Here is a 26,480-nt window from a genome sequence, read left to right on the forward strand (position 1 = left end):
TTATCCAAATATTATTGTGATAGAGGCAGATCAGGGAATTTTTTTAATTGTGGTTGCTGCAGAAAGCTTCCTGTCTCATGCTGGGTGTACCAAGATGTTCAGCCTGACCTCCTTGCCATTTGCAGAGCCCGAGCCCAATGCCAGAGAGCCCAGTAGCATGGTGCAGTCAGGGAGGATGCACAGCACATGGCTGCTCCAGTGTCCCAATGAGCACGGGCTAGTATAGGTGGACTTTAGGGGATCTTATTAATGTTTATAAATATCTCAAGTGTGGGACACAGGGGGAAATGGCCAGCCTCTTCGGGGACAAGACAAGGGGCGATGGCCTCAAGTTGGAGCACAGGGAGCTCTGCACCGATATGGGGAAGAACTTCTCCCTGGTGAGGGAGCCCTGGGACAGGCTGCCCAGGGGGTGTGGAGTTTCCTTCTCTGAAGATATTCCAGACCCGTCTGGACACCGACCTGTGTGACCTGTCCTAGGTAGCCTGCTTTGGCAGGGGGTTGGACCCGATGGTCTCTGAAGGTCCCTTCCAACCCCGGCGATTCTGTGACTTCAGCAGAGTTGAAATACTATCCTTGTGTCTCCCCTGCCATCCCTACCTCTCTTCTCCCTTCAAATGTGTTTTTCTCCCCTGCTTTGCTGACAGCAGCCTCTGTGATGCCTGAGAATCCTTTGCATCTAGATTCTCCAGTGCAAACCGCTGGAAACCACCAAATGTTTTGGAGATGCTTGAGGCATCTGCAGTGATGGGAGGAACTTGGTGCTTGGCATCGTTCAGCACGCTGCGGTACGTGTGCCAGGGTGTCCCAAGGCAGCTCGTAGGCAGGGCATGGTAGCCTTGACCCTTGATGCAGTTATCACAGGTGAAGTCAAAGAAAAGGAAGGGTTGTGCTATGGGTAAGACTTGATCCAGCCTCTCTCTTTGCTGAGAAATGCCCTCCAGGAACCAAGAGAAGGCAGGGTGGTGAAGGACCTGTCTCTAGCAGTGCGGGCTGTCGAGTTCTACGTGCTGTGAAGGTTTTTCACTAGTCAGCTGGGAGTTTCACCAAGAAACTGCTGCTGGGGGAAGCGAACCTGAAGCAAAGAGGCAGAGAAACTTCCACCAGAAGAACTGGTGTGTAAATAAAAAACCCCAACCAAACAAACCCAGCTAGAGAGGCTGCCGGGTTCAGAGGACTGTGCCAAAGGGAACTGAACTGACCTGGTGCCCATCACAGAAACAGCTGGAAATTGGGCTGTGCAGGGGCATGGAGAAGGGGGATAGCCAAGAAAAGCCTTGAATCGCCACAGCAAGGTGCGAAGGGCAGGGATTTGTGTTGTTTTGTAGCCAGAAGGTCAGAAGGGGCTGCTGGGGCACCCAGCCTGAGCTCCTGCCTTCGCTGGGGTCGCGGCGTTGCCCTGATTGCTCCCTGCGAGCGCTTGCGGTTGGACTCCAGCCTGTGTTTTTGGAAGAGGCATCCACTCACAATGGAAAGACTTACAATTTGGGATCCACCACATCCTTTGGGAAGCTGTTCCCATGGTTAATGCGTTTACCGCGTAACTGTTACAGCTCCCTGAAGGAGCTCGGATCCTTGGCTGGCAGCCTGCCTGCCTTGCTCAGCACTGCTGCATAGCTCTCTGCCTCCCGAGGCAAAAGTCGTGCTACAAAGGGACTAAATGACCTGCCAAGGGTCATGCAGGCTGTCTGGGAGCACCAGGGACCCAAACCTGCTCTCTCCAACCCCAGAGTATGGGAATGAGTTTTGTGAAGCATTTTTTCTGTTCCTCTATCAGCAGCCCGCTGATGTTGTCTCCTCTCTGGATGATGTACGCCTTTGCTGGTTTACCCTCAGCAGCTGGTAGGTCACACAGGATTTGAGAAACGGCCCTGGCATCATACCAAGCAGAGGCTGTGGGATGCTCATCAGCAAATTCCAGAGATGATGTGTCATGAAAACCCCGTCCCTGCCACCCTCCCTCTGCACGGGGCTGCTGGAAGTAGCGGGAGCCCTGCCGGGTTGTGGTCTCTGCATTCAGCGAGAGCTGTGACTTCCAAGCAGCTTTTTGGTAGGTGGATATTAGCTGGAAAATCTGTTTGGAAGCCTCCTGCTTTGCGTGGGCAGAAGGGAAGCCTTGCTCCTACCCCTCTGCCTCTGGCTAGAAGGTGACAACTGAGCTTGCGGCTGGGAGAAGCCAGCTGTTTCCATCTTCTTCCTCAGGGGACTTGAAATCTATTTCCAGCGAGGTGGGTCCCTGGGAAGAGGAAGGGCAGCTCTTCTGCGTGGCCGCTGCCAAAGCTGGAAGGCACTGGGAGGTACCCTTGCCATCCCTCAGGCATCCAAAACACTCAGTCAAGCCCTGGAGAGAAACCACAGGGTAATCTTAGTTTCTCCTCTCACATACATTTTGGGCTCTCTTCACCATCCTCAGGTTTGTTACAGAGCCTCTAGATAGTCCTAGCAGAGAAGAAAAATCATGTCCTTACATCAGCTAACTTCTTATTGCCTGCTTTCTACTGGGCTGGCCTCTGAGTTTGATACAGCAAGCATCTGTAATGCTTTTAGGGTATTTCCCCCCTGCCATCACCCCTGTTCCTGCAATACCCTCTTTGATCCTGGACCTTAATCCAGGTTGGAATGCTTTTGTGGAAGGGAAAGTAATTGGGATAGATACCCTGGTGATGTTACCCTTCCCAAAAGCAGTTAAATGTGATCAAACCCTCATCCTTGTTTTACTGCTGCTTGTATCAGCGCCCAAATGCACGCTGCCAGGCCGGGCTTTCCACAGAAGATCCTGTATTAGATTCATGCTGTTTATTAGCTCTCATGACACTGTGGAGCAGCTGTTCCACCGGCCCCGGTGTGGTGCTGGCTGTAGCCACGTATTTGGGCTTGGGAGCCCTGACCCTCATTCACCCTGCCTTAATTTCCTTGGATCTTTCCCCTGTCCCAGGCTGCTGAGCTTTGCAAACGTCTGCCAGTGGAAAGCAGAGCATTGGTTTTAATCAGAGCTATTCTTAAAGCTGTCAGATTAATTGCTGGGGGAGGAAGGCCGGGGTGGGGGGGTGTGTTTGTTGCTCCCTCCCTACACTGCTGCCTTTCTCACTTCATTTTAATCCAAGCCTGGCATCGATCTGATGCAGAGGGAAGCGAGTGGGGACTGAGTGCTGGGGCTGTCTGTCGGTTGCAGGGACAGAGACAGGGACTTTGCATTGCTGGGTTTGGGGTGGGGGGGGAATGACACTGCAGGGGTGTTTTCTCAAGGCTGGCCGGGGTGTTAGATCCCCCTTTGCGTGGCACAGTGGGCCATGACGGGGGACCCGGGGAAGTCGCGCCAGCTGCTCCGCCATCCGCGCTCACTCGCTTTGAAATCCCTTTAGCGCTGGAACAATTCCATTAGCGGCACTTCTCCAGCCTGATTTGGGGGGGTTTCTCAGCCCATTAAAACCGAGCCCATGCACCAGTTTGGAGTGCTCCTCCTAACGTAACCAAGGCATTCCCCGCGTACCTCGGGGCTGCTGGCAACTGAAACCCCGAACAAAAGCTCTGCTGTTAGACAAAGGAGGAAGGGGTGAGCCTCCGAAGGGAGGAAGAATTTCTCCTCTGTTTGCCAGCAATCTTTTTTTTTCCCCCTAACTATTCCTTTTTCCTTAAGGATTGGTCGCAAATGAATCCGTGTCTTTTTGCAGGCAGAGCTGTCGACATTTTTAGGGTCGCACGGCAAAGTAGCTGTAGCCCTCTTGGTTCTAGCAGCTTTGAATGTTCTCAAACAAATGCCTTTTAAGATAAAAATGGTCTGTGCTTGGTCCCAGCCCAGAGTTGTGGTCGTTATTGTTTTATTTGCAGCGTCTCGAGCAAAGGCGGTGAAGTCAGTGAGAACTGCAAGTGTTTGAAAGGCAAGCCACACTTATTTCCATGGCTAAATATGGGCGTAACACAGGGTGTTACTCTCAAATGCTCCAGCATATGACCCAAACTGTAGCCCAGCAAACACGCTTCAGGCCACGGCAACCAACCTGCAGTTAGCCTGGCAGCTTTCCACCTGGGTACCAAAAGCATCTGGCCCACCTTGCTTTTATTCTCCGCTCGTGCCTGCATGAGATAGGGCTGTGTAGGAGCGTAGGCTCGATGGTAATGTGTTTACATGGGCCTTTTGGCTCAGAAAGGATGATGGTAGGAGCAGGACACCTTCCCCCACGCGCACGTGCTGCAGCGACAGCTCTGTAAAGGTATTTATTTGCCCCTTCTCAGGGGCAGCTCTTAAGATACCAAATGAAATAGAGCCGCCCGCCTCGGAGCCGGGCAGGTGTCCCGCTTCTCTCTGCCGCTGTAGCAAAGTGCATCTGAGTCGGGCACATCCACTCCCCCGGAATGTTTTCGGTGCTTGAGAGCGATGGGAAATGCACGTGCAGTGTGCGAGGTGTTTGTCAGTAAAGCAAGTGCTTTGAGGGTTCAAATCAGTCCATGCCGGAGCGGTTTGGGGAGTTTGTGGTCCTTTCGTGGTAGGAGCAGCTCTGGTTTGTCCTGCTGGGATGCCCTGGGTGGAGGAGAGCTCACGTGAGGAGTCGCTGCAGCTTCCAGCTGGGAAGGGGCAACTCTGTCAGCGCTTGGCTGCAGGGCTGAGGTGGGCTGGGCTTAGCAGAGCTGAGATGAGCTGAGATGAGCAGAGCTGAGCTAACCAAGGGCGTAGCTTTGGCTGCAGGTCCTTTACCCATCAGCTGAGCATCGGACAAGGCTGATTAGTACTGGGATGCAACCGTTAACGTGTTCATAGTATCAGGAGTCACTTGAAAGCAGCAGGTCTTTGGGCTAAGCTCCTGTCAAGCTCCGTACGCCGATAGTGTAGCGCAGTTGGCTGGCCCCCTGCAAATGCATTAGGAGAGTCCACTGCTGAAACAGCCTCTGTCTGTGCTCCGGGCTGGAGAGGAGCCAGAGCGAGCTGTGTTCTCCACACAATGTCATACTGATTAGGAGGGTGTGAGATTTTTGTTTTTTGCTAAAATCTCCCTGCCAGTACAGCCCAGAGGGCAGCTGTGGTTCTACTGGGACAGAGGGGCCTTATACCATTCTGAATCACGCCCAGGGTGGGTGATGATGCTGCTGGGAGTACCTTTATTCCTGCAGCACCAGCCCGTGCACAGTGTGGGCTGCCCAGCTCCGCGAGTCCAACCGAGTGTTGATGACCACACCATAGCAACTTTGTCTCAAGAGGCCCAAGGAAAATATTTTGTTTCCTCTGGCTGTTAGGAAGCAGGTTCTCCATGGCAGCAGTCCCTTCACAAAGGGTTCGGTCCTGCGCAGGAAACTCCGGTCCGTTCCCTAACGAGCCCTTCCTGCTGATAAGGGGACCTGCAGGTCAGGAGCTCTGCCTGAGCCAGCCAAAATCCCGAGAACTGCTGTGCCTCTTGATGAACATGTCCTCCAAAGCTTGTAAAATAAGACTCCAGCCTGCACTTGTCAGCCCCCAAGGAGGTCGGTGCAGAACTGGATGCTATGGGATGGGACCTCCTTGGGGAAAGGCAGCTCCAGCCAAGCTGTGCACCTGCGTTACCCCTGCCCAAGCATCCCCTCTCCCCAACCCCACTTAGAAATTTGTCTGGGTACATGGAGACCCAATTCTGGTTCTGTTCCTGGAATAGCTGTATTCATGCATGCAGTGTTTCTGTGTGCTTACAGCTGTGCTGTTCCCCTTTTGGGGAGCAGACTGCGCTGTCCTGTTTTGGACCAAGGCAACCCATAGGTCTTTCCAGCCCGGCTCTTGGGAACAGCCCATCCAGCCCAACTTATGACATGGACATGAGTACAAGGGATTTGTATATCTCAAAACATGTACCAGGAAAGAAGTCAGTAGCCAGGATCTCCGCTGGCATGATGCTCCACAAGCTCCTTCACCGCGTCGGTTTTGCTGCTTGGAAGCTGGTACACAGAATTGCAGAACATTAGGAGTTGTAAGGGACCTCAGAAGCCCATCTAGTCCAACCCTCCCCTGTCAGAGCAGGGTCACCCAAACTAAATCCCACAGGAATGCATCCAGATGGGTTTGAATGTCTCCAGAGAAGGAGAGTCCCCAAACTCTCTGGGCAGCCTGTTCCAGGGCTCCGTCACCCTCACAGTGACAAAGTTCCTCCTGACATTCCCATGGAACTTCCTCTGCTCCAGCTGCACCTGCTGCTTCTTGTCCTGTCGCTGCCATCCCCTGAGAAGAGCCTGGCTCCAGCCTCCTGACTCTCACCCTTTACCTATTTATAGACATTACTAAGGTGACCCCTCAGTCTCCTCTTCTCCAGGCTAAAGAGTTCCCTCAGCATCTCCTCATAAGGAAGGTGTTCCACTCCTTGATCATCTCTGTGTCCCTGTGCTGGGCTCTTTCAAGGAGTTCTCTGTCCTTCTTGAGCTGAGGGGCCCAGAACTGGGCACGATATTCCAGGTGTGATCTCACAAGGGCAGAGCAGAGGGGGAGAAGGACCTCTCTCGACCTACTTAACCACTGGGTGCTTATTCCCCTCTGGAAGGCAAGGTGTGTTCTGCCAGACCAAAGCAGCGCTGTGCAGCTTCCAATGTCCCGCAGAACCTCGCTGCACTGGATCCATAACAGACCCATCCCCCTTTGGTGGGTCGTGGCTCCCTGCTGCTGGGAGGTGGGACTATTCCCCCACTGACTATATTTAGACACAAATACATCCAGCATCAACCGGGCCCGCGGCAAGTTCCACCACTGCCCACGGCAGTCCCCGCCGAGGCAGCATCACACGTGCATTTAGTCTGTCACGTTGCCTCTCCACGGGGATGGAAATGGCATCACCTCAGCCAGGCTTTGATTGCTGGGCTGTTGGGGGGTAGCAGTCTGTCTGTCCTGGCCCGACAGTGGCTTTTATCTCCGTGTAGACCCTGGCTGTAGGAAGGGCAGGTGGGTGTGTGGGAAGCAGAGCTGTCACTCTTGCTTCTTGAGAGGTTCCACCTTCTCTTCTGCACGCATCCGGCACGTTGCTTATTGTAACAATAGCTGTGCTTTGTGCTGGGATCCTGGATTGCCTCCTCAGCACAGCAGAGTCGGTGTCAAGGACTTCCTACAAGCCAAGCAGAGCCGTGTTCACCTAGGGGTCTTCGCCACGAGGCTGCTCTGCACATTCAGGGGGCACGGGGGGACATCAGAAATCAGGAGGGACCCACAGCGTGGCTTAGCTCTTTTGGTTTTGCTAGTTCACATCGATAGCAAAGCAACTTGGGGTGGACTTGGGTTGGCAAGCCCGAACAAAAGCCAGAGGAGATTTAACTCATGCCGCTGGCTCAGCTTAAGCCCCGCGTTTCCTTGTGTGCTGGAAGAACTTCAGGCTGGTCCTGCTGCAGCCAGACCAGCACCTTTGGCAGGGTGACAGGTCCTTGGAGTGGTTCCACCCTCCACACAGTAGATACAAGTGTGCCTGGCTCTGCTGGCAGGGCAGCAGGCAGGGTAATCGCATCTTGCTGGGGTTTTTCCATCCCTGGGTCCCTCTGGACACAGCTGGCTGCTCCGTCAGGCCCTGTGGCATCTCCAATTGGGTTTTGCTGCAGTAGTGGCTGCTTCTCCACAGCAGTTTGGTGCCTGTTGCTCTGCAGAGCGCAGGGGGCATTATGCCCCTCGTTATGCTGACTCAGGTCTGTAACCCTGCCTCCCAAAATCACTGCTGCTCCTCAGACATGTTGGGCAGATTCTTTGGGATGTTTTGTGCTGGTGTTAGGGTGCAAATGCTGCAGATCGGCTACCAGCCTGGACAAGCAGAGCATAGGGATGGGTACTGCTCTCCAAGCCAGCAGCGAGCTCCTGGGATGGCGCAGCCCTGCCCCGGCCAAGCTGGGGGAATTGGGCTGTCCTCTCCCCGCCAGCCTGCCCTGCCTTTGCTCAGTCTTGGGTGCTGCCACCCAGACAGGACCAGCACCACGCTGCCAGCCCCCCCCGCACCTTCCACCCTGCCTTTTATCTTCATTTCCTCCTTGCTTGCTTCCCCCCACCCTTGGGATTTAAACATGTTTGTTTGGCGTCAGGGAGGCTGTCGTGTTTGTTTTTTTAAATACCTGTTGTGACAGGCAATGCTGGGAACAGGCTGGGCTGCTCTCCACATCCCTCTGAGTGCCCTTTTGGGGAATGATGCCAAGTGGGGATCAAAAAAAACCCATAGTTGGATTCATCCGGGGAGATTTTTCTCTCCTTGTTACGCAGGGTGAGGGATGGGGAGAGCTGGTCAGTTTTAGGGTCTAAAGAGAAACTTGTACCATTCTGGGGAAGGTTCTGGGCAATACCAGGCATTGTCATTCTTGCTGCCGCCTGCTCCCTCCAGCCAGACCATCCTGACCTGGAGCAGACAGCACTGCACATCCCTTTGTGCCTTTCCTTCCTCTCCACCAGCATGAAGGGAGACAGTCTGGAGGGGCTGGGAGTGAACAGTCAGGTTTCTGTGTACATCCTCCTCGTGCCACGTCTCTCACGCGCCCACACACGTTCTCGTGCGAGGGAAGGGTGATCCATGGGGCACTGGGCAGGAATCTTCCACTTTATTAAAAATGAAAGTATTTACTGGCTGCATCGGTTGCCCAGCTGTGGTTAGTTTATATGAGAACCATTTCCTGGCGCTAGGGAAACTATTCAGCTTTGCAGCAGGAATGGATCTTGCTGTTTACAGACCCCTGCACTCTCGTCTTTGCTGAGCGGCAGTTTCCCACCTGCATCCCAGCCATCCAAGTGACGGCACCAAATCTGGATGGTGGGATCTGACATGCTGCTCTGCGTTGCCAGTGGGGAAGCGGTTCGTGGTCGAGTGGGGTTCTTCTGCTTACAGGTTTGCAGAGTCCTTCAGCCATACCACAAGACCTGTGAGCAGATGCCACCTGCTCATCCTCTTGTGCCCAATGGCGTAAGCTTGGCCCATCGCAATGGTGTCATCATCTAATGCACAACAAAAAGCTATCCGTCCTGGTTCTCAGCCTTCCTCAAGAGCAGATCGTTTAGGTTACAGGTGTAACCTGCCTGCCTTGGTGGTAAATGGTAAAGGTGGTTTCCTCAATATTCTGTGTACAAAGGCAGGAGATGAGGTTTCCTTCCAGGCCTCTGAAGATTATCTTCTGTAGAGACAGGACAAGGGGCGATGGCCAAAAGTTGGAGCATGGGAAGTTCTGCACCGATATGGGGAAGAAATTCTTCCTGGTGAGGGTGAGGGAGCCCTGGGACAGGCTGCCCAGGGGGTGTGGAGTCTCCTTCTCTGGAGATATTCCAGCCCCGTCTGGACACTGATCTGTGTGACCTGTCCTAGGGACCCTTCTTTGGCAGGGGGGTTGGACCCGATGGTCTCTGAAGGTCCCTTCCAATCCCTGTGATTCTGTGACTCTGTGATTCTGATGAACTCATGTCCAGATTTCTTTCTGAAAACAGAGTCACCAGATGGTTTGGATGTATGCCTGAAGGTGACAGAGTGCCCAGCACCAAACCATCACCGTTCTAGAGGGTGCAAATCCTGTGGTGAGGCCAAAGACAATGTTGGAGCTGCAGGGCATGCAGGATGCCTTGGTAGGCTTCAGCATCATCTAAACAAACGTGCTGCTGCTTGGTCCAGGTCTTGCAGCAGCCACTTTGTCACAAGATCCTTGATGATGAAACAAGTTATTAGCCACTCTGTTTAACAGGGGTTTGGGGTGGGGGACTGGATTTCATTAAGATGGGGGAAAACAAGCATCTCGCTCGTGATTTGTGTTCATGAGTGACTGTCCTCTGAAGTGCCTTTACTCACACCAGTTCCCCAAAATATGAAGTGATGAAGGTGGGGGAGCACTGAGGTGTTAGCTAAGCATTGCTAACCTCCCGTTTTATGTTCGACGTTTGCGTCGTACAAACGGAGCCCTTTAAAGGTGCCGGTAAAAGACAGAAGTGGGACCTGCCTGGTACAGACGTTGTTATCCTCAAGGAGGAGGGTGACACAGGGCAGATGGAGAAGCAGCACACAGGCTGCGGTCAGTCTGCAACACTGCTGGGGAGTCAGCAGAAGGTTTGGGATCCCCCAGGGTGGAGGTGGAGCTGGGGATGCTGCTGGCCCCTCCATGACCACATGAGTAAGTGTCCTTTGAGCACACGTCGGACAACGTGGACAGCAGCTCCTCTGGTCAGACCTGTTGGGCCCCACTTCTGGCCATCAGCTTCATCTTGTTTGGCCAGCTGGTGCTGGTTCAGGCCACTAGATTGTCTCCATAGGTATTTCACAACGCTGGGAGGTGCTTTCCGCCGCGTTACTCTTCAGCAGCTGCCACATGGGTGCTGTGAACAGGAGAGAGAGGCTGATGCACAGTGTCATCAGTCGAGGGAAGCGCGAGGAGCAGCGCGGAGGGACCGGTGCACAGCTCTGCCTTCGGGTAGCCCTGCTCATCTGCCCCAGTCAAGGAAGGAAATAACCGGCTTGGAAGAAGCAGAGCAGACAAAAATTTCAGTGAATCACAGGCTCGGCTTGACTCAACGGTGTCACATGGCTGTGAAAATGGCACACGTCACGGGAGGCCGTGTGAGGAGCTGCGTGGTTTGCGAGGCAGCTGAAGGATTTCTCCTGCTCCTGGTGCCGGTAAAGCCGTGGGTGAAAGGCCCTTTCTTTGCCGTTTTGGGTGCTGTGCTTTGAGGAAGATGTGGGCCGATAGCCGAGAGCCCGGAGAGAGCAGTGAGGAGCGGTCAGAGGGCTGGAAAGCATGAGGAATGAGCAAAGCTCGAAAGGACCCGGGATTGTTTAGTCTAGGAACGAGCAGGCTGAGCAGGGAGGGGGCTGTGAAAGGCTTCCAGATACATAAAAGGCTGCTGTGAAAAGCAAGGGAATGATCTGTTCTTAGGAGCTACTAGGGATGAGATAACAAGTCATAAGCTGAGCGAGGAGATTTAGTCATTGGGGAAAACTTACCAAAGTGAAAGGCTGATGAAGTACCGAAACCTCTAGTGGGGTGTCGGGGGGCCTTCGGAGCACCCATCTGGGTGGGTGGGAGAGGAGCTCATCTGGCTTCAGCAGGCAGGATGGCCTACGAGGCCTCTGTAGCCCCGTTTTCCCGTTGCTCAAAGGGATGATGTCTGCCCCTCCAGAGGCAGGCACGCACCTTCCAGATGCTGCCAACCTTCACGTTAACAAGGCCTCAGGGATTAATTGTGATTAATTTACCAGTGGCACGGCCGCAGTTTGCCACAGCCGGGCTGCAGGCTGGAAAGAAGGCCTCCTTGTTAGGGACAAGGGACACTTGGCGCGTTTGCCTGTGGTGGGGCAGGAGAGGAGCTGTTTGGGTGATGCGTGGGCACGGTCCTTGCACTGAAGGCATCAGATGGGTGCAGAAGAATCCTCCTGCCAAGGCAGAGCTCACCAAGCCTGCTTGTTTGCTGGTTCAGGGCCTGATTTGGGCCATGCTTTTCCATCGTGGAAAGTAAGAGCGTGTCTTTTATGTCCTAAATAGGCGATTGTCCTGATTCTCATCCCCGGGATCCATTATGTCTTAGCAAATTACTTTCTCTCTTTTAAATGCCTTGGTGATTAAAGATGCCACAGCAGATACCTTTAATGAGTACAAAAAGGGTAATAATTCCTCTTGTTGGCACTGAATGCAATTAATCAGGCCCCTTTACTTGCTTTTTAAACAGATGAGGCATTTAAGGCCGAGCAAGTTTTTAATTGGACTTTAATGTCTCTCATTTACTTCATTTTGGCACGAGCCTAGGAATTCCCACCCCCAGGTTTGCTGCTGGATTCATTCAGGGTGATGAAAGGCTCAGCACAGAATGAAGGCTCAGCAGCAGACTCCAACATGTCCTTCAGCCCGCGACTGGCTCTGTCTTGTTGCCTGGCCCGGGCTTGGTCACTGAATTGTCCGTGCAGGAGCGGAGCCAGGTCACCCAGCCCAGGGCCAGGCTCCAACATGGGGCTGACACTGGGTGTAATTTTGGAGCAGCCATCAACATGAGGGTGCAGTGGCCTGGTTTTGTTAGGTTCCCTTGCCTTGAAGGAACCACTGGCTTCGTGTTCTTGTGGGCATCTAGAGGCCCCTCATGGAGGTCCATGTTCATAACCTGGAGTCTGTACCTTCAAACATGAGGTGAGTTTTATCTTTTAAGGGATATTCCTGAGATCCATGGCCAAGAGGAGATGCAGAGGGCTTAGGCGCTGCTGCAGATGGATGTGTGCATGTAGAGGTTGTCAATTTATGCCAGGAATTCCCATGGGGAAAGGATGTATGATGCATGACCTCCGTCTCACCCGCAGCATGTGAAGCCAGCACCGCTTTCACTTCTGCCCACGAACCATCTTGTCTTGCTCATGGATCTCCTCCACTGTGGCTTGGGGACAGCAGTGCCTGTCCCAGTCTGTTTCATGCAGGGATATGGCCAGCTGGCCTCTGTCCCAGCTCAGCTCTTCCCCACTGGCAGCCCGAGGCTCAGCCCAAAAGCCGTCGGTCTCGACGTGTGCAAGCCTGCCTCTGAGCCTGCTCTGCAGGGCAGGCATAGCTCTGGCACCCAGGAGAGACCCTGAAAGAGCTTCAGGGGCCAGGCAAACCCTTTCCATGGTCTTTTCCAGGGCCAGGCATGGCTGTAGCACAGCTCTGCAGCAGCTGCAGTCTCTCAGGTGCAGGTGGGTGCATCCTGATAGTGCCCTCTCAGGTGCATCTCACGCATCCGGCCTTTTTGCCCCAAAATCCATTCAGGAGATGCGCAGGGACAAGGGACAAGGTCCTCCATCTCTGCATCCCTGCTTCTCCCAGTGCAGCTTATGGAGCTGCTGTGCAGGAGCACCGGGCTCTGCCTTGTGGGCAGGGACTGCCTCAGGAGACGATTGCCTAATAGTTTGTTTGGTTTTTGCCTTCTTGCTTGTCCCGCCTCCTCTCCTCCCACTCCCTCACAACCTGAACTGTGTTTGGTGGTTGTGCTGGGCAGCCAGATATGGGAACAGAATCTGGTTTTATCTTGTGCTGAGAACGTCTTTGCCCCCGCCACCACCACTGCTTTCCTGCTACCTGCAGATGCTTGGAGCTGTGGTATCTCCAGAGATGAGGGAGAATCGGAGGCTGAGCAAGGAGTGAGGCTTTGTTGCTGTAGATGCCTCAGTGAGACATTCTGGGATCGCAGTGAATAAAGGAACATCCAGGTTGCTTTGCATGAAAGGTGAAAGCTGTGGGCTGTGGGCACGTTTTCCAGCAGCGAGCAGGAGCTGCAAGAAATGATGGGCAGGTCCTAGGACATTCCTTCTCCTCTGGCTGGGCAGTATGAGGAGGGGGAGGCAACTCCGTCCTGTGGCTATGGAGCTGGACAAGGTGCCTGTAATCCAGCATCTGTAGCCACAACATACCATGTCAGGACGCTGCAGCCCCAGGTGACCATGGCCAGCCATTCTTGCGTTGAGAATCTTCCAGATGAGGCTTCCAGAGATGTCTTTTTCTTTGATTTAATTCCACATAAACTGCAGAATTGTTTTCCTTCCGAGGCTCACAAATTACAGAAGCATAAACCACGCTAACGATCCGATAAGGACAGCTTTGGATGCCTTCCCAAGAACAGCTACCCCTGGCTGGGGAATGCTGCTGGAGAGCCCTCTGCCACGCTCACCTGGCTGCCTTCCTTGGTTTCCTCCCCTTCACCCCCCCCAAATTCCTCCATCTCTCAGGAACGAGAATCATTTCCTCTCAGGCTTCTTGCAGAGGCAAGGGCCCTGCAGACCTGAAGTTATCTCTGGAATGTGTGTAAACACATAGTTCAATAGGATGCTGTTTGCCCCAGCCCCCCCCATCTCCTGGGGGAGGGGGTTAAGAAGGGGTTAATACGAGTTTGTTTTACTCCCAGCCCTGAGAATTGCCTGACCTGTGACCTGAGTCCCCATGTGTGTGCATTTCCCAGCGTAAAGGGGGGAGACTCAGGGAGCCCCGCCACGCACGTGGGATGGTGGTCCTCTAAGAACAAGGAGATAAAAGACCAAGGTGGTCTTCCTGCAAGATGATGTGGGGCCGTGGCCTTCCTGGGAGACGGTGTGGGGGGGCTGTTGTCTTCTTGGAAGATGGTATAGGGGTGTAGTCTTCCTGGGACATGGAGTGGGGCTCAGTGTGCCGTGGGGTGGTGTAACGAATGGGCTTTAGGCAGTCCTTGGCCAGAAACAGGTTTGCAAACAGGGCCAGACAAAATGCAGTCGAAGACACCGATGAAACGGTTAATTCCTGGATGTGCTGTCAGTGCTGGTGACGCACTGAGGCTGGATCTCGTCCAGAAAACACCACTTTAAACCGAAGACAAAGAGCCGGGCTTAGCACAGAGGTGATCAGTGGAATGGCTTGGCCTGGTATATACAAGGGGTCAAGCTAGATGATTTAATGATCTCTTTTGGCCCGAAAGCTTTCTGTTCTCTTAAGAAGACAAATGAGAAAGCCCTTTCACAAAAAGCAAAGCCCTTGAGATACGTGTGTAATGAACTCCGCTGCTTCCAGGGGAGCAGCGGGGCAGGATCTGCAGGAAGCGTGACCTCGCAGGCCGCCTCGTGTTGGTGGCCATCTGTTCCGTGACAGTGGCCACCATCCAGGCCACCACTCTCAGGCCTGACGTTCCTCAGCTCTGGCTCTGATTGCTGACTGACGCTCCCTCCCTCCCTCCATTTAAGTAACGTTTGCTCCCTTATCTCCATCAGGGTGAAGAGGCCGAGTGGTATGAGCAGCCTCCTGGGCAAGATCGGCTCCAAAAAGCAGAAGATGAGCACACTGGAGAAGTCTAAACTGGACTGGGAGAACTTCAAGGAGGAGGAGGGGATTGTGGAGGAGCTGGCCATCCATAACCGAGGGAAAGACGGGTAAGAGGGACTCCACCTAGGAGCAGTCCAACGTTTCCCACCGCTTCCTGTGCATGTAGGAACCCAATCCCTGGCTGCAGAGAGCCCACAGGATCTCTAAGGATCCATCCTAGGGGTATATAAAGCCAGTGGCTGCACCGGGTATCACGGGGAGACAGGTACAGAGTCAAGTTGAGCTAAAGTAGAGTCTGGCTGTTCCATATCTTCTGTCCTGCTAGAGACACGCGCTGTGAACCACTCTGAACACACTCCCCTGAGGAAACACAGTTGCCTTCGCCCTGTTTCCTTTTATTTATTGATTTTTTAAAAGAGTCTCGGATTGGGAGGTATGTTTTTGTGTTCCATCCTTCGAATGACACGTTGCAGCTGCCTCTCTCCTCCCTCCTCCCATGTCAAGATGGATACGAACCCGGAAGAGCCAGCAAGGTGCAGTAAAACTTACGGCAGCGCTGGCCGGTGGCTGCGTGCGTCAAGCAGCGCTCGCTGCGGCGGTGCTAATGGCGGCCTCGTTAAAAGTACCCGGCAGCTGTAAATAAACCAGACAGTTAATAAGGTGCACTGCAGGGAAGGAGAATGAGATCAGGAATCACGGTTCCACTACCAGGGCTTGGGGAAGCCCAGCTTACTGGGCAGCTCGTGAAATGTGGTTTTGTTGTGAGCGGTTCTGTTCTGCGGGGGAAACTCCTCTGAGCTGCTGCATTCCAGCAGGCTGGGGTTTAGGGAGGTGATTGTGCCCCTGTGCTCGGCGTTGGTGAGGCTGCACCTCAGTGCTGGGTCCCTCACTCCAGGAAGGACATTGAGGTTCTGGAGCGAGTCCAGAGAAGGGCAACCAGGCTGGGGAAGAGGCTGGAAAGCAAACCATCCTAGGGGCAGCTGAGGGAGCTGTGGGTGTTCAGCCTGGAGAAGAGGAGGCTGAGGGGAGACCTTATCACCACATAACAGTGACCTGACAGGAGGGTGCAGAGAGGTGGGGGTTGGTCTCTTCACCCAAGGGATGGGTGACGGGACGAGGGGGAATGGGCTCAAGCTGCACCAGAAAAGAGTCAGATCAGACATTAGGGAAAGATCCTTCCCCAAAGGGCTGTCGGGCACTGAGACAGGCTGCCCAGGGAGGGGGGAGTCACTGCCCCTGGGTGTGTTTAACAGACGGGTAGACGAGGTGCTCAGGGATCTGGTTTAGCACAGGACAGGAATGGTTGGACTTGATGATCTTAAAGGTCTTTTCTAACCTTGTGGTTCTGTGGTTGGATTTTACATTTCAGATAGATACTTTATTGGGGAGGGGTTCAGTTTAGCCTCGCACTCTTCCACAGTACCCCTTCCCCATCCTATCTGCCCTGATCCATTACTGGACACTTGCCCCCTTGAACCTGCAGTGCAATTGAGTAGGGGTGCCAGAGGAGGGCAGGTGTTCCTCTGAGATCCCCAAAATCCGAGGGGGTGAGCGATTGACCTCATGTGCAAGGCACACGTGCACCCGATCATTGCCGTTGCTGTCTGCAGCACGGCGATCACTGCAATCGGAGCTAAAACAGCCTGTTGCCAGGAGTCTGGAGGCAGAGCCAGGCCTGAGGAGGAGGAGGATGGTGAGCTTCTCCCACAAAGCCCCATGAGGAGCTGTCGCCTGCTTTGGGAGAGCCCACCTCCAGGGAAGGGTCCTGTTTCTATCTCTGGCACCTGGTTGCTTTGTCCCGATGAGATGGGAAGCGGGAATTTGCCCTTTGCAGATGCCCTAAGCAGCTGCTAAAGGTGGTAACAGCTTTGGACCTTCATCTCTGGTCTGGGCTCATGGTGGGAGTACCTTCCTGTCTGAATCAGGGTCCATCACCCAGCTGGACCGCACACACCCCAGGCAGGCCGGGGTGCCCTGCACGAGCCCTTTGTGCCATCTCGTGTTTGGTCAGACCTGTCACACCAACCTTTCTCTGGCAGTGCTGTTTCCTTTCCCACCCTGTGCAAGCAGGACAGCTCACTCTTCACGCCTGGCAGCTCCTCCGGAGATGCTAACGCCATGGTCCTTGAAAGCTGACTAAGGCATCAGCTCGCTGAGAAGGATGAGTGCAGCAGAGCAGCGGCTTGAAATGCATCCGTAAGCATAGGCAGCTCTGCATTTCACTGCCCACTACGTGCTGGGCTAGAGCATCATCCGGGGCTGTTGGCAAGTGGTTCCTGTCGTTAAACAAGTGAGAAACGTGATGTCACTGCGGTAACTTCAGCACAAATCTGTTGGGGCTAGTCAGGCATGGAATGTGAGGGGATCAGCCAAGCATCCCTTGGAGGGAAAGGATGGGAGAAGGGAGAATGTGGGATGCCCGCTGAGTTTCTGCTTACGGTGAGCACCGTGAAGGGTGCTGCAGCCAGGCAGCCTGCCTGGGGACAGAGAGGCTGTCCCTTCCCAGCCACCTGTTTTTCCTTTAATAATGGAGGCTCCACTCACCCTTCAGCATGCAATCGTTTACACATCTCTATAAAACCCGTAACGAGCGGTTGTTAACCCTTCAACCCGGGAAGGAGGGAGCAGGGCGCTGCCTTTATCCCCGGTGCCGACACGCAACAGAAACCTTTGGTCCCTGTGTGGCCTGATTTCCCATTGTAAACATCTGCAGACATGTTAAAAACGGCTCCTGGAAGCGTCTGCCCTGTGCCACGCGCGTCCGTGCCACGGCAACGGTCCGTGTGTGTCTTGAGGGAGGCAGGAGGTGTCACCCCAGAGCTCCTTGCACCATGGAGCTCCCTGGCCCTTCTCTGGCACCAAACATGTGCTTGGCCAGCAGCAAGACTGCGACATCTTTCTGGTTATCAGCCAGCTCCAGCCTGGCCCCGGGATCCCCGTGGCAGAGGTGGACATGTGCTGCCCCCATGGCTCTGCCCACCCTCGCCTCCCATTTTCCACACCTGGTATTACTGTCCCCAGCTGGCATTTTGGAGCAGGTTCTGGGCCCATGTGTGTGTTGAATCCCAAGGGCCCGTCCTGGATTTAACAGGAAGGGATGAAGTAAGGAGCAGCAGCAGCTCTCCCCTTCGCTGCCCGTCTCTCCAACGTGCTTTATAAAAGGAAGTGCCGAGCGGGCTCTTAATTGGGCTGCCTTTGTAGGGCAGTCCCAGTGTGGGGGTGGATGGGGACTGGCAGGGGACAGGCAGCACTAGTGCCACCCTTCCTGCAGCACTCTGCAGCTGCCCTTGTTAGCAGACAGCCTCTCCTCCCACCAATCCATCCGTCCTCTGCTGCGGGTCACGGCTGCTGCGCTCCCGCCCAGGCTGATAATTTACAGGCAGGGGATCGATCCCGGTAGCAAAGGTTACTTGGAGAAGCACAGGCTGGGTGGTTGTGCCTTCCCCGTGCACTTTGCACTGCTGTTGGGCAGCACCTTGCTGCTGGAGCCAGGCCAGGAACCGGAGCCAAGGCTCAGGCAGAGGATTTGGGGTGCAGGGAGGAATGGGAGGGTGGGCTTGCAGCCACCCTATAGCCTGACTGCCTCCCTGCTTGAATCTGTCAGCACCTCCAGCCTCCGTGTGCATGCAGTACGTCCCAGCTGGGGTTGTTCCCAGGCTGCCAGCCCCATAAACCCTGGCCTGAGGGCAGGTCCTGCCTTTGGGGGCTACTCTGGGGGCTGCTCTGGCCCCAGCGGCCAGTCAAGGACAACTCCATGGGGTAACATCATGGTTCCTCCTCGCTTGCTGCGGCCGTTGAGACCACATTCCTGGTTCATGATCCATATCCATCTCCCAGGAGCTAGTCCCTGCCCAGCAGAGTCACAACAGCCATGGAGGAGGAAGAGGAGGAAGGCACTGACCCCTTGCTGGGGTTGGGAGTTGCAGAGGGGCTGAAGGAGCTTTGAGTGTGGTAGATGGGACTGTTGCTGCCCGGGCAGTTGAAGCGCTCCCGGTTAGCAGCAGTAACCCCTGTCCCTCGCCTTCCCGGCTGCGGTTGCGGTTGTTCAGTAGTGGAGGGGGAGGAAAACCACACGCCCAGGCGATATGACACACTAACATACAACGTGACGCCCCCCCGACTTCCTTCCTGTGGCCTCTCCGAGCCCGGCCCAGGGAGCGGGTCACCTCCCTGCTTGCGGGGACGAAGGGAAGCGACACTCCCCTGCCCGCCTTTCCTGAGCCGGCGTGGGGAGGGGGCCTCACTGCACAGCCCCCCTCTGATAGTGAGGAATGGAGGGGGGGGCAGAAAAATACCCCCTTGCAGCCAGCATGTGGTCTGCATTGCGCTGGGCCCCAGCCCCTCGCTGCCGGCGGAGATGAGCTGACCCAGTTGTGTCAGCACGAGACGCGCTTGAGCTGTGCTGGGGCTGGGGTGGCAGCAGGGCCATGCAGGCGACCGAGCCAGGGCAGGGGGGGTGATGGCTCCCTGTAGTGAATTTGGCTGAACTCATTTCCACCATGACTGGGTGGGCCGCAGAGCCAGGGCCATCCCTTGCAGCAAGGGCACCCCGTTCAGCGCTGCTTCGGTGGCCGTGGCGTAAAGCAGGGACCTCCCCACCGTGGCCTGTCCTGAAAGGACTCAGCACCGGTGCTGGGATGGGGCATCAACCTTCCCGCGCAGTTGGGTCTTTGGGCACCTCATGCACGCTTCCAGGAGCCTGGAGAACCTGCTGAGCTGGTGATGCTCATCTTCCCTTCCCCCTTGCTTTCAGGCAAGGGGCTGTGCTGGTTAGTGGGCACCGGCTGCCGTGCTGGAGAAGCGGTGACGGACAGACAGAAGCCGAACGCAGCAGCTCGTGTGTCTCATGCACGTAATGACCTTGTCGCGGTGGCCGAGCCTGTTGCCACCCTGGAACAAACGCAAAACAATTGTGATGATTCAATTACAGCTCCTGTTTTGAACTGCAACTTCGCTCCCTCTGTAGGTTAATTAGCAGCACAGCCCCAGGCTGTCTGTGGCAAGGGTTTGCTGCAAAGGCCGTGAAAATTAAGCTGTGTGCCGCTAACGAGCGGCAAGGTGCTTTCCCAGGCGCACACCGTGCCTGCCTTCTTCCTCACAGCGCTCAAGTGCCTGGCTGAGAGGGAGAAGGAAATGCTCCATGGTGGTTGGGAGCTGTTCCGCAGCTGGGAACCCCCTGGCCCGAATCCCTGCAAGCCAAGCAGCATCCCTAACGCTCCCGGTGTCCCTTCCCAGGCCCATCTCCTGGGCTGAGAGATGCTTTGCTGGGGGGTGCACAGGCAGGGTTTGCCCAGGAGCCTTGGAGCTGCCTCTCCCGCCGAGGAGCAAGCCCCAAGCACCGTCAGGTTGGTTGTGAAGGTCATTTCTCAACCATCAAGAGCAGAGCTGGAGCCAGACGCAGCCAGCCCATGGCTCCAGCCTACAGGGAGCATTCGCCCCCACACCCGGGAGACACCCAGCAGGCCACGGAGTGGCTTTGGTGGCTGTAGGAGATGCTCAGTGATCATCCCACAGAGGGAGGGAGGGAAGGAGGAAAGGAGGGAGAATGATGCCTTCCCAACCCATGCATCCCATGGGGGGTTGGCGCTGGCTGCTGGGGTCACCGCTGATCCCAGCCTCTGTCTCCCCACAGGTACATTGAGCGGAAAGCGTTCCTGGAGCGCGTGGATCACAGGCAGTTTGAAATCGAGCGCGACATCAGGCTGAGCAGGATGAAGCCCTGACGTGCTGGGGGTGGCCACAGAGGGATCCCGCTCCCTTCTGTGCCTGAGCACTGGCTGAGGACCGTCGGCCACCCCTGGAGCTCTGGGCACGGGAACCGTTCTCTACCCAAGACTCAGCCTGTGCTCTCAGTGCGGGTTCTTTCCTTTTACTGTAATAGTTTGTGGGGGAGGGGGGTTAGTGGGCAGGGGGTGTTTTAAGCGTTAAATGATACGGTTAAATGATCTAGCATGGGGCAGAGGAGACCAACGTGATTCTGGCAGGCAGCTTTCCCAGAAGTAGATGGTGGCACCTATCCTCCTGCTTCCAGCAGCAGGATGAACCCCTGAGGCTGGGAGGGTGCTGGAGCCTGAGTCAAGGCTCGGTGTTTGATTCAGAGAGGAGCTGCAGGAAGGTTTCACAGCTGCTGTGCATGCACAAGCCATGGGACTCGGGGCTGGAGCCCCTCTCCTTGCTCTGCCAGCCCCGCAACACTCCCTGCCCCTCTGCACCGCGCTCTTGCCTGGACAAAGCCAAACTGTCTGTACTTGTTTGCGGGGTCTGGTGATGCTGGGGGGGGTGGTGGTTTAAGCAAGCTGGTAAAGAAATCCTTCCTTGTTCGTGCTGTCAAGAAGAAGGGAGCAGCTGCAGCAGGCAGGACGGGCTGGGATCCGAGTGTTCACGTGAATAAAGTGTTCCACCCCAACACTCCTGCGTGCTGGTGGCAGGGTCTGCGTGGGAAGCAGAGGGCAAAGAACGTAAGGGTCACACACAGTAACGAGCTGTGGTGTGAAAATCCCCACTCATGGGGGGCAGCCCGAGGGGCCGGGCGAGTGCTTGGATCCCTTTACTGCTGCAGTGCTGGGGCTGGCGCTGGGATCAGCTCCAGAATCAAGGGGGTGGTGGGCACAGTGTGGTCCCGTAGTGGTGCTGTGGCAGTACAGAAAGCCACCCAAGGCCTGGCCATGTTTTGAAGCAGCCTGGAGGGCAGCCCAAGGTGCCGGGGCGAGGGCTGGAGTCACCTTGGCCATCACCCCCCAGGCTCCGGCTTGCTGAGGGCAGCAGCTCCCAGTGCCTGGCCCCTGCCCATCCAGGGAGCAGCGGTGCTTGCCAACCCTTCCCTGTGGGATGCTCGGAGTTCACTCCGTGGGGCAGCCCATGCCAAAGCCTTGCTGCTGCTGAGGCGAGCGATGCTGCTGCCGGCCCCTTGCCCGCGGCTCCAAGTGTGGTCTTCGCTTTGGACTCTCATGTCAGCTGCTGAGTCAGCCCTTGCTCTGCAGCTGCATTGTGTGAGGGATGAGAATCAAACACCCTGTGCCAGGGGGGCTGCAGCCTTTGGTGCCCTGGTCTGTGCGGGATCAGGAATGAAATGGGGGTGGCAGGGGGAGTGAGTGCACATTGCACTGCTGGGGCTGAGGAGAAGAGCAGAGCCTATTTGGGGTCTTCTCTGCCCTCTATCACCCCACGACTGCAGTCCTGGGTCCTCACACGCTGAACGGAGGTGGGGAAGGGTCATGTCACCCCCCACACAGGCTGCAGCCCTGTGGTGTCTGTCTCCCCAATGGCTGCCAACCAAAATCCTCACTGCAGCACAAGCATCCTGGCTGCGTCTTAGGGCTCGATCTGCTCCCCCAGCATCTTGGGGGGGGGGGGGGGGGGGGTAGAAACAGGAGATGATTCTGTGCCTTGTGTGAGAGGTGAGAGCTGAACGGAGATGCAGTGGGAACTTTTGGACATCCCCGGGACCAGAGGAACCAAACCCAGCCCTGCTCTTGAAAGCCTGGAACCGCTCCAGAGCGCTGCACTCGGGCTCCGGATGGCTTTGGATTTATGTGCACGCTAACGGTGCGTTACTGGGATCTGGCCAGCACACTGGTAAACTGGGAAAATCGGTGACACCCCCATGTAAGGACCCTGCCAGCCCGGCACCACTCTCCAAAAGTGCTGCAGCCTCTCTTCTCCAGGGCTTTTTTTTTTTTCCCCTTCCCTTCAGCTGAGCAAATGTGGAAAATTTTAACGTCTTGGAAGCAACCTGACCTGCTGGAAAAGTGTGGTTTAATGGCAGTGCCGAGAGCTTTGGCTCTCCTCTCCGTTGGGTTCCCCAGCTTGTGGCAGCGTGGCGTGCCCAACTTGGCTCGGCAATGCCAGGCTGCAGTGCCAGCTCCTGGCCCAGCAAGCTGGGACGGGCTCGTTGGGATGGCTGGGAGGCAGCCCCCAGCCCTGGGCTTGATTCCTGGCTTCCTCCTTGCGCGCTCCCAAGTGTCCCGCGTTTTTGCCTGGTTGGATCATGTATTCCTCGCCTCTCTTTCCTGAAGACGAGGAGTGATTTACAGGTCTCCAGAAAGCACAGCTTGGCTGCTTAGGAAGGGAAAAAAAACCCCAACCAACCCACCCAAATCCCAAAGCCAATCCGCTTGCTATTTCCATTGCCCAGCCGCCTTCCCACGAAGGGGGGGGTGGCCCCGGTACCCGCCAGCCCTCAGCATCCCCACGAGCCCTGAGCTTTCTGAAAGGAGTGAAGCTCCCAGGAACTGTGGGGGTCCCTCTCTTTTGAGAAGATCCCACCTCAAGGTGCCTTCTCCAGGAATCTTCCATGCCCTCTCTGGGTTGGGACCCACATGGGGCATTTGCTCAGGATCATTTCGGTTGTCCAAGGAGTCCCTCGTGGCCCGAACATCACCCCACCCCGAGGAGCTCCCCCCTTCCCCGGCTGCTTGAAGGGGCCCCTTGTGCAGCTGGGCCCCGAACAAGGCGGCAATTGTGTCTGCGTGCCCGGACGGTCAGGGCCTCTGCCACGGCAGCCGCGTTCCGGAGCCGCGGTAAAACTGGCTGTGTCCAACCCATGCCCGCAGGCTCGCCTGTGCCGAGCGGCTCCGAGGGGTTTGGGAGGCCGCTCCGGGGCCGCGGGAATGGCGGGCGGGAGGTAACGTCGTGCGATGAAAGCTGCTTCGGTTACAGGGAGGTGGGAATAAACAGCCGGCTCCGGGCGTGGGAGGAGGTTGAGAGCCGGCTGCTCCGGGGTTGCATCCCATGCCCCCCCCCCCAAGCCATCCCAAGGACCACAATGGGATTCGGGGTCCGGGTGAGCTGCCACGGGGTGAAGCTGTGAGGGTGCTGTGCCATGCTGCAGGAGGGAGCTGAGTGCAGGGCTGGCTCTGGGACACATCTCCCCATAGCCAGGACAGTCGTTCCCCAGGGGGCTGTGAAGGTCCTGGACATGATGTTGGGCACCACATCCACTTCTCCAAGCTGCTGTCTGCAGCCTCTCCCACCTCTTTTTCCAGCAGCAGTGTCCCCTCCAGTGAGATTTTGGCTGCAGTGGTTTTGGGACTGATGGGGAGTAACAGGGCTGCTTGTGGGTGTCCTACCCCATCTGAGTGAGGGTCCCCACCCCAGGGCATCCCCACTTTGATGCTGAGCCGGTGGCACAGCCAGCTCTTCCTGCTCCCAGCACTGGGGGCAAGGAGCAGCACCATCCCTCACCAGGGGATGAATGGGGAGCTGAACAGAGCCGCTACTGTTGGGGAAGCTCAAGGCCCCATGCTCTGCCTTGGCTCTTCTGGCAGCAGAGGGGATGCCCCAGCACCCCACTCTTGGGACAGGCAAGCCGTCTCCCTCACCATCTCCTCTCCTCAGTGGAAAACCGACACAGCTCCTCAGAAAGGCATGGGGATAAATCCTTGTTGTGATCCTGCTGGGCCCCGTGATGTTACAAGCCAAGAGAAATGTCCTCATTATTTCCAGAATATTGAAATCTAATAAATCCCATCCTGCCTTACAGGATTTATTTCTCCATCCGGTGCTCAGAGACTCAGTCCTGTGTAATCCCATTGCAGCTCCGGGAGGCAGGAGACAGCTCTCTCCAGCACAGACCTGGCAGGGCTACGGGCAGGTGATGGGGGCAGGAGCAGGCAGCCCCGTTTGGAGCTGCTGGTCCTCACTGGGGATGGCTCCAGCCTGCAAGGGTCCCAGTGCCAACCCCCTTTCCCACGCCAGACCTCTGCCCCGGCATGGGTTCACCAAAACACATCCAACCCAAGGGTTGGGGCATGGCTGGGCCAACGGGGCATCAGTCAGCAATTAGCCAATTAACACAGCATGGCACAGAGCAGCCTGCTCCCCCCCAGCCCATGCAGTCCTGATATGCTTCCTCCACATCCCCTCCAACACATTCCCATGCCAGGAGGTAGTGGGAAAAGCCAGGAGGAGCTGGGCTTCATGGGCACAGACAGCCCTCCGTGGCCACGGCGGCCGCCCACCCGGTGCGGAGCCAGCCGTGCCTGGCTGGATGACGCGGGGTGGGGGGGGTGGGGGGGGTGGAGAATCTCCTGAAGACAATGACAGACACGTGAATACGGCTGGAAATTTCGCCGCCGAAGTCTTTTCCATAGCAACCGTTGCTGGGGCAACCTGCAGCCCCAGCAGCATCCTCCCAAAACACCCAGTGCCGGTGGAGAACCATGGCACGGGACCGTGGGGCCCCCACCGTACCCCACTGCCAGCAGCATGGGGATGCTCCGGCTGCGCCGACCCGGCTGTGAGCATCCCCAGCGCCGCAGGGCCCGGAGAACACGCCACTTTTGATGTTCTTTTTTGGCATCTCGTTTTCTTAGAGGTTGGAGAAGCCAAAGGGAGACCTGTTGGTGCCTGTCCCCCCCCCCCCGGGTGCTTGGCTGCGGAAGCTGGGGCGGGGGGGGGGGGGGGTGATGCAGGAGCTGTTGCCAACTCCTGGTGTTTAGCAGATGCACGCAGTGAGTTTGGCTCCGATGCACCAAAAATGGCCGGGGCTGAGTATCGCCGGGGAGAGCTTTGATCTCAGCATCGCCCTGGGGAGGGGAGAAAATAAACCCCCTGCTGCTTTTATGCACCAAAGTGGGGAGCTCACGGGCCCCCAGCACCCACCCAAAGCCACGCGATGGCAGGTCACCCCAGGGACACCGTGGGGGTCCCAAGAGAGACCCTTACTGCTGGCCCCGGGGCCCCTTGCTGGGCTCAGGGTCTCCGAAGAAAACACACTTGTGGGCTTGTGGGATCGGCTGTGGTGGCAGGAGAGGGGCCGAGGAGCCTGGAGCCTGTCCTGGGAATGGCTGCGGGGTGCAGCCCCTGCGCTGTCACCGCTGTCACCAGCAAGAAGAAACCACAGTCCTGTGGTTGTGGCTGCCGCGATGGCTGCGGTTTGTGGGTGCAGCCGCAGCCTCTGCCCACCGGATGTCTCGTACTCTTGGCCATGCCTCAGTTTCCCCTTTTGCCAGCAATGCCCAGGGCAGCGTGCCTCAGAGCACAAGGCTGTGCAGGAGGTGCCGGTACTGGGGGGTGGTGGTTCTTGGGGGGCAGGACAGTCCCGCTTGGTGGGGAAGGGCCACAACTCTGCTGCTGGATGCCCGTGTGGCACAAAGGTAACCCCGAGGGCGAGCAGGGCAAGAGGAAACAGCAGGGGTAAAGGAGCATTCCTGGCCCTCCTCAGCAAGGCCTGTCCTTCACCGGCCCTGCAGCTCGCACACGGCCTCGCTCACCGTGCGCTTACTCACGGGGAGCCCCGTGGGCACCCTCCCAGCCTGCTCCCAGCTCCACGCCGGTGCCAGCAGCTCCGGGGCTGCAGGCAGGGATGGTGGCTCAGCGTGCAGCAGCGTCAGGCCCAGGCTCGCCAGCCATCGCGGTGCTGTGGGCTGCACAGCTGGGCTGCTGGAACAGGCCAGGTGGGCGGCAGCGGCTGCCCCGCTGAGCAACATGAGGAGCCGTGATGTGCCATGACGTGCCATGAGGTGCCAACCCCATGGAGCAGCACCGGGTCTGGAGCAGGACGTGTGCTGCAGGCAGAGCGAGGAAGAAGGGATCAGGGATCAGGCCTGTTTCAAATGCCACCCTGAGGGGAGACTGGCGTGACCCCCCAGGGACGGAGAGGGGCTGCAGGGGAGCAATGCCACTGACCCCCACCCGTACCCCCCATCGCACACATGCCCCGCCTCGCACACGCACCACAACCCCTGCCCCCCCACACTCCCCTGCCCAGACACCCCAGTTACATACACACCCCCCTGCTGCACACCCGTGTGTGCCCAGCCCCGTCGCACGCCTGTCACACACGCCCTGCCTGCTGC

At 56.6% G+C, this 26,480-nt stretch overlaps 1 protein-coding gene across 1 annotated transcript in view; it reads left to right on the forward strand.

The window, feature by feature from the left end:
- CFDP1 (craniofacial development protein 1) overlaps window positions 1–21,083 on the forward strand; it is a 58,840-nt gene extending 37,757 nt beyond the window's left edge. Inside the window, exons 6-7 of the mRNA XM_084270087.1 lie at window positions 14,631–14,789; window positions 20,315–21,083. Coding sequence (XP_084126213.1) covers window positions 14,631–14,789; window positions 20,315–20,405 — 250 coding nt within the window. The 3' untranslated portion in view covers window positions 20,406–21,083. The remainder of the gene's footprint in view (window positions 1–14,630; window positions 14,790–20,314) is intronic.
- Window positions 21,084–26,480: the final 5,397 nt, after the last annotated feature.

This window comes from Gallinula chloropus, assembly GCF_964237585.1.
Source record: "Gallinula chloropus genome assembly, chromosome: 13".
NCBI lineage: Eukaryota > Metazoa > Chordata > Aves > Gruiformes > Rallidae > Gallinula > Gallinula chloropus.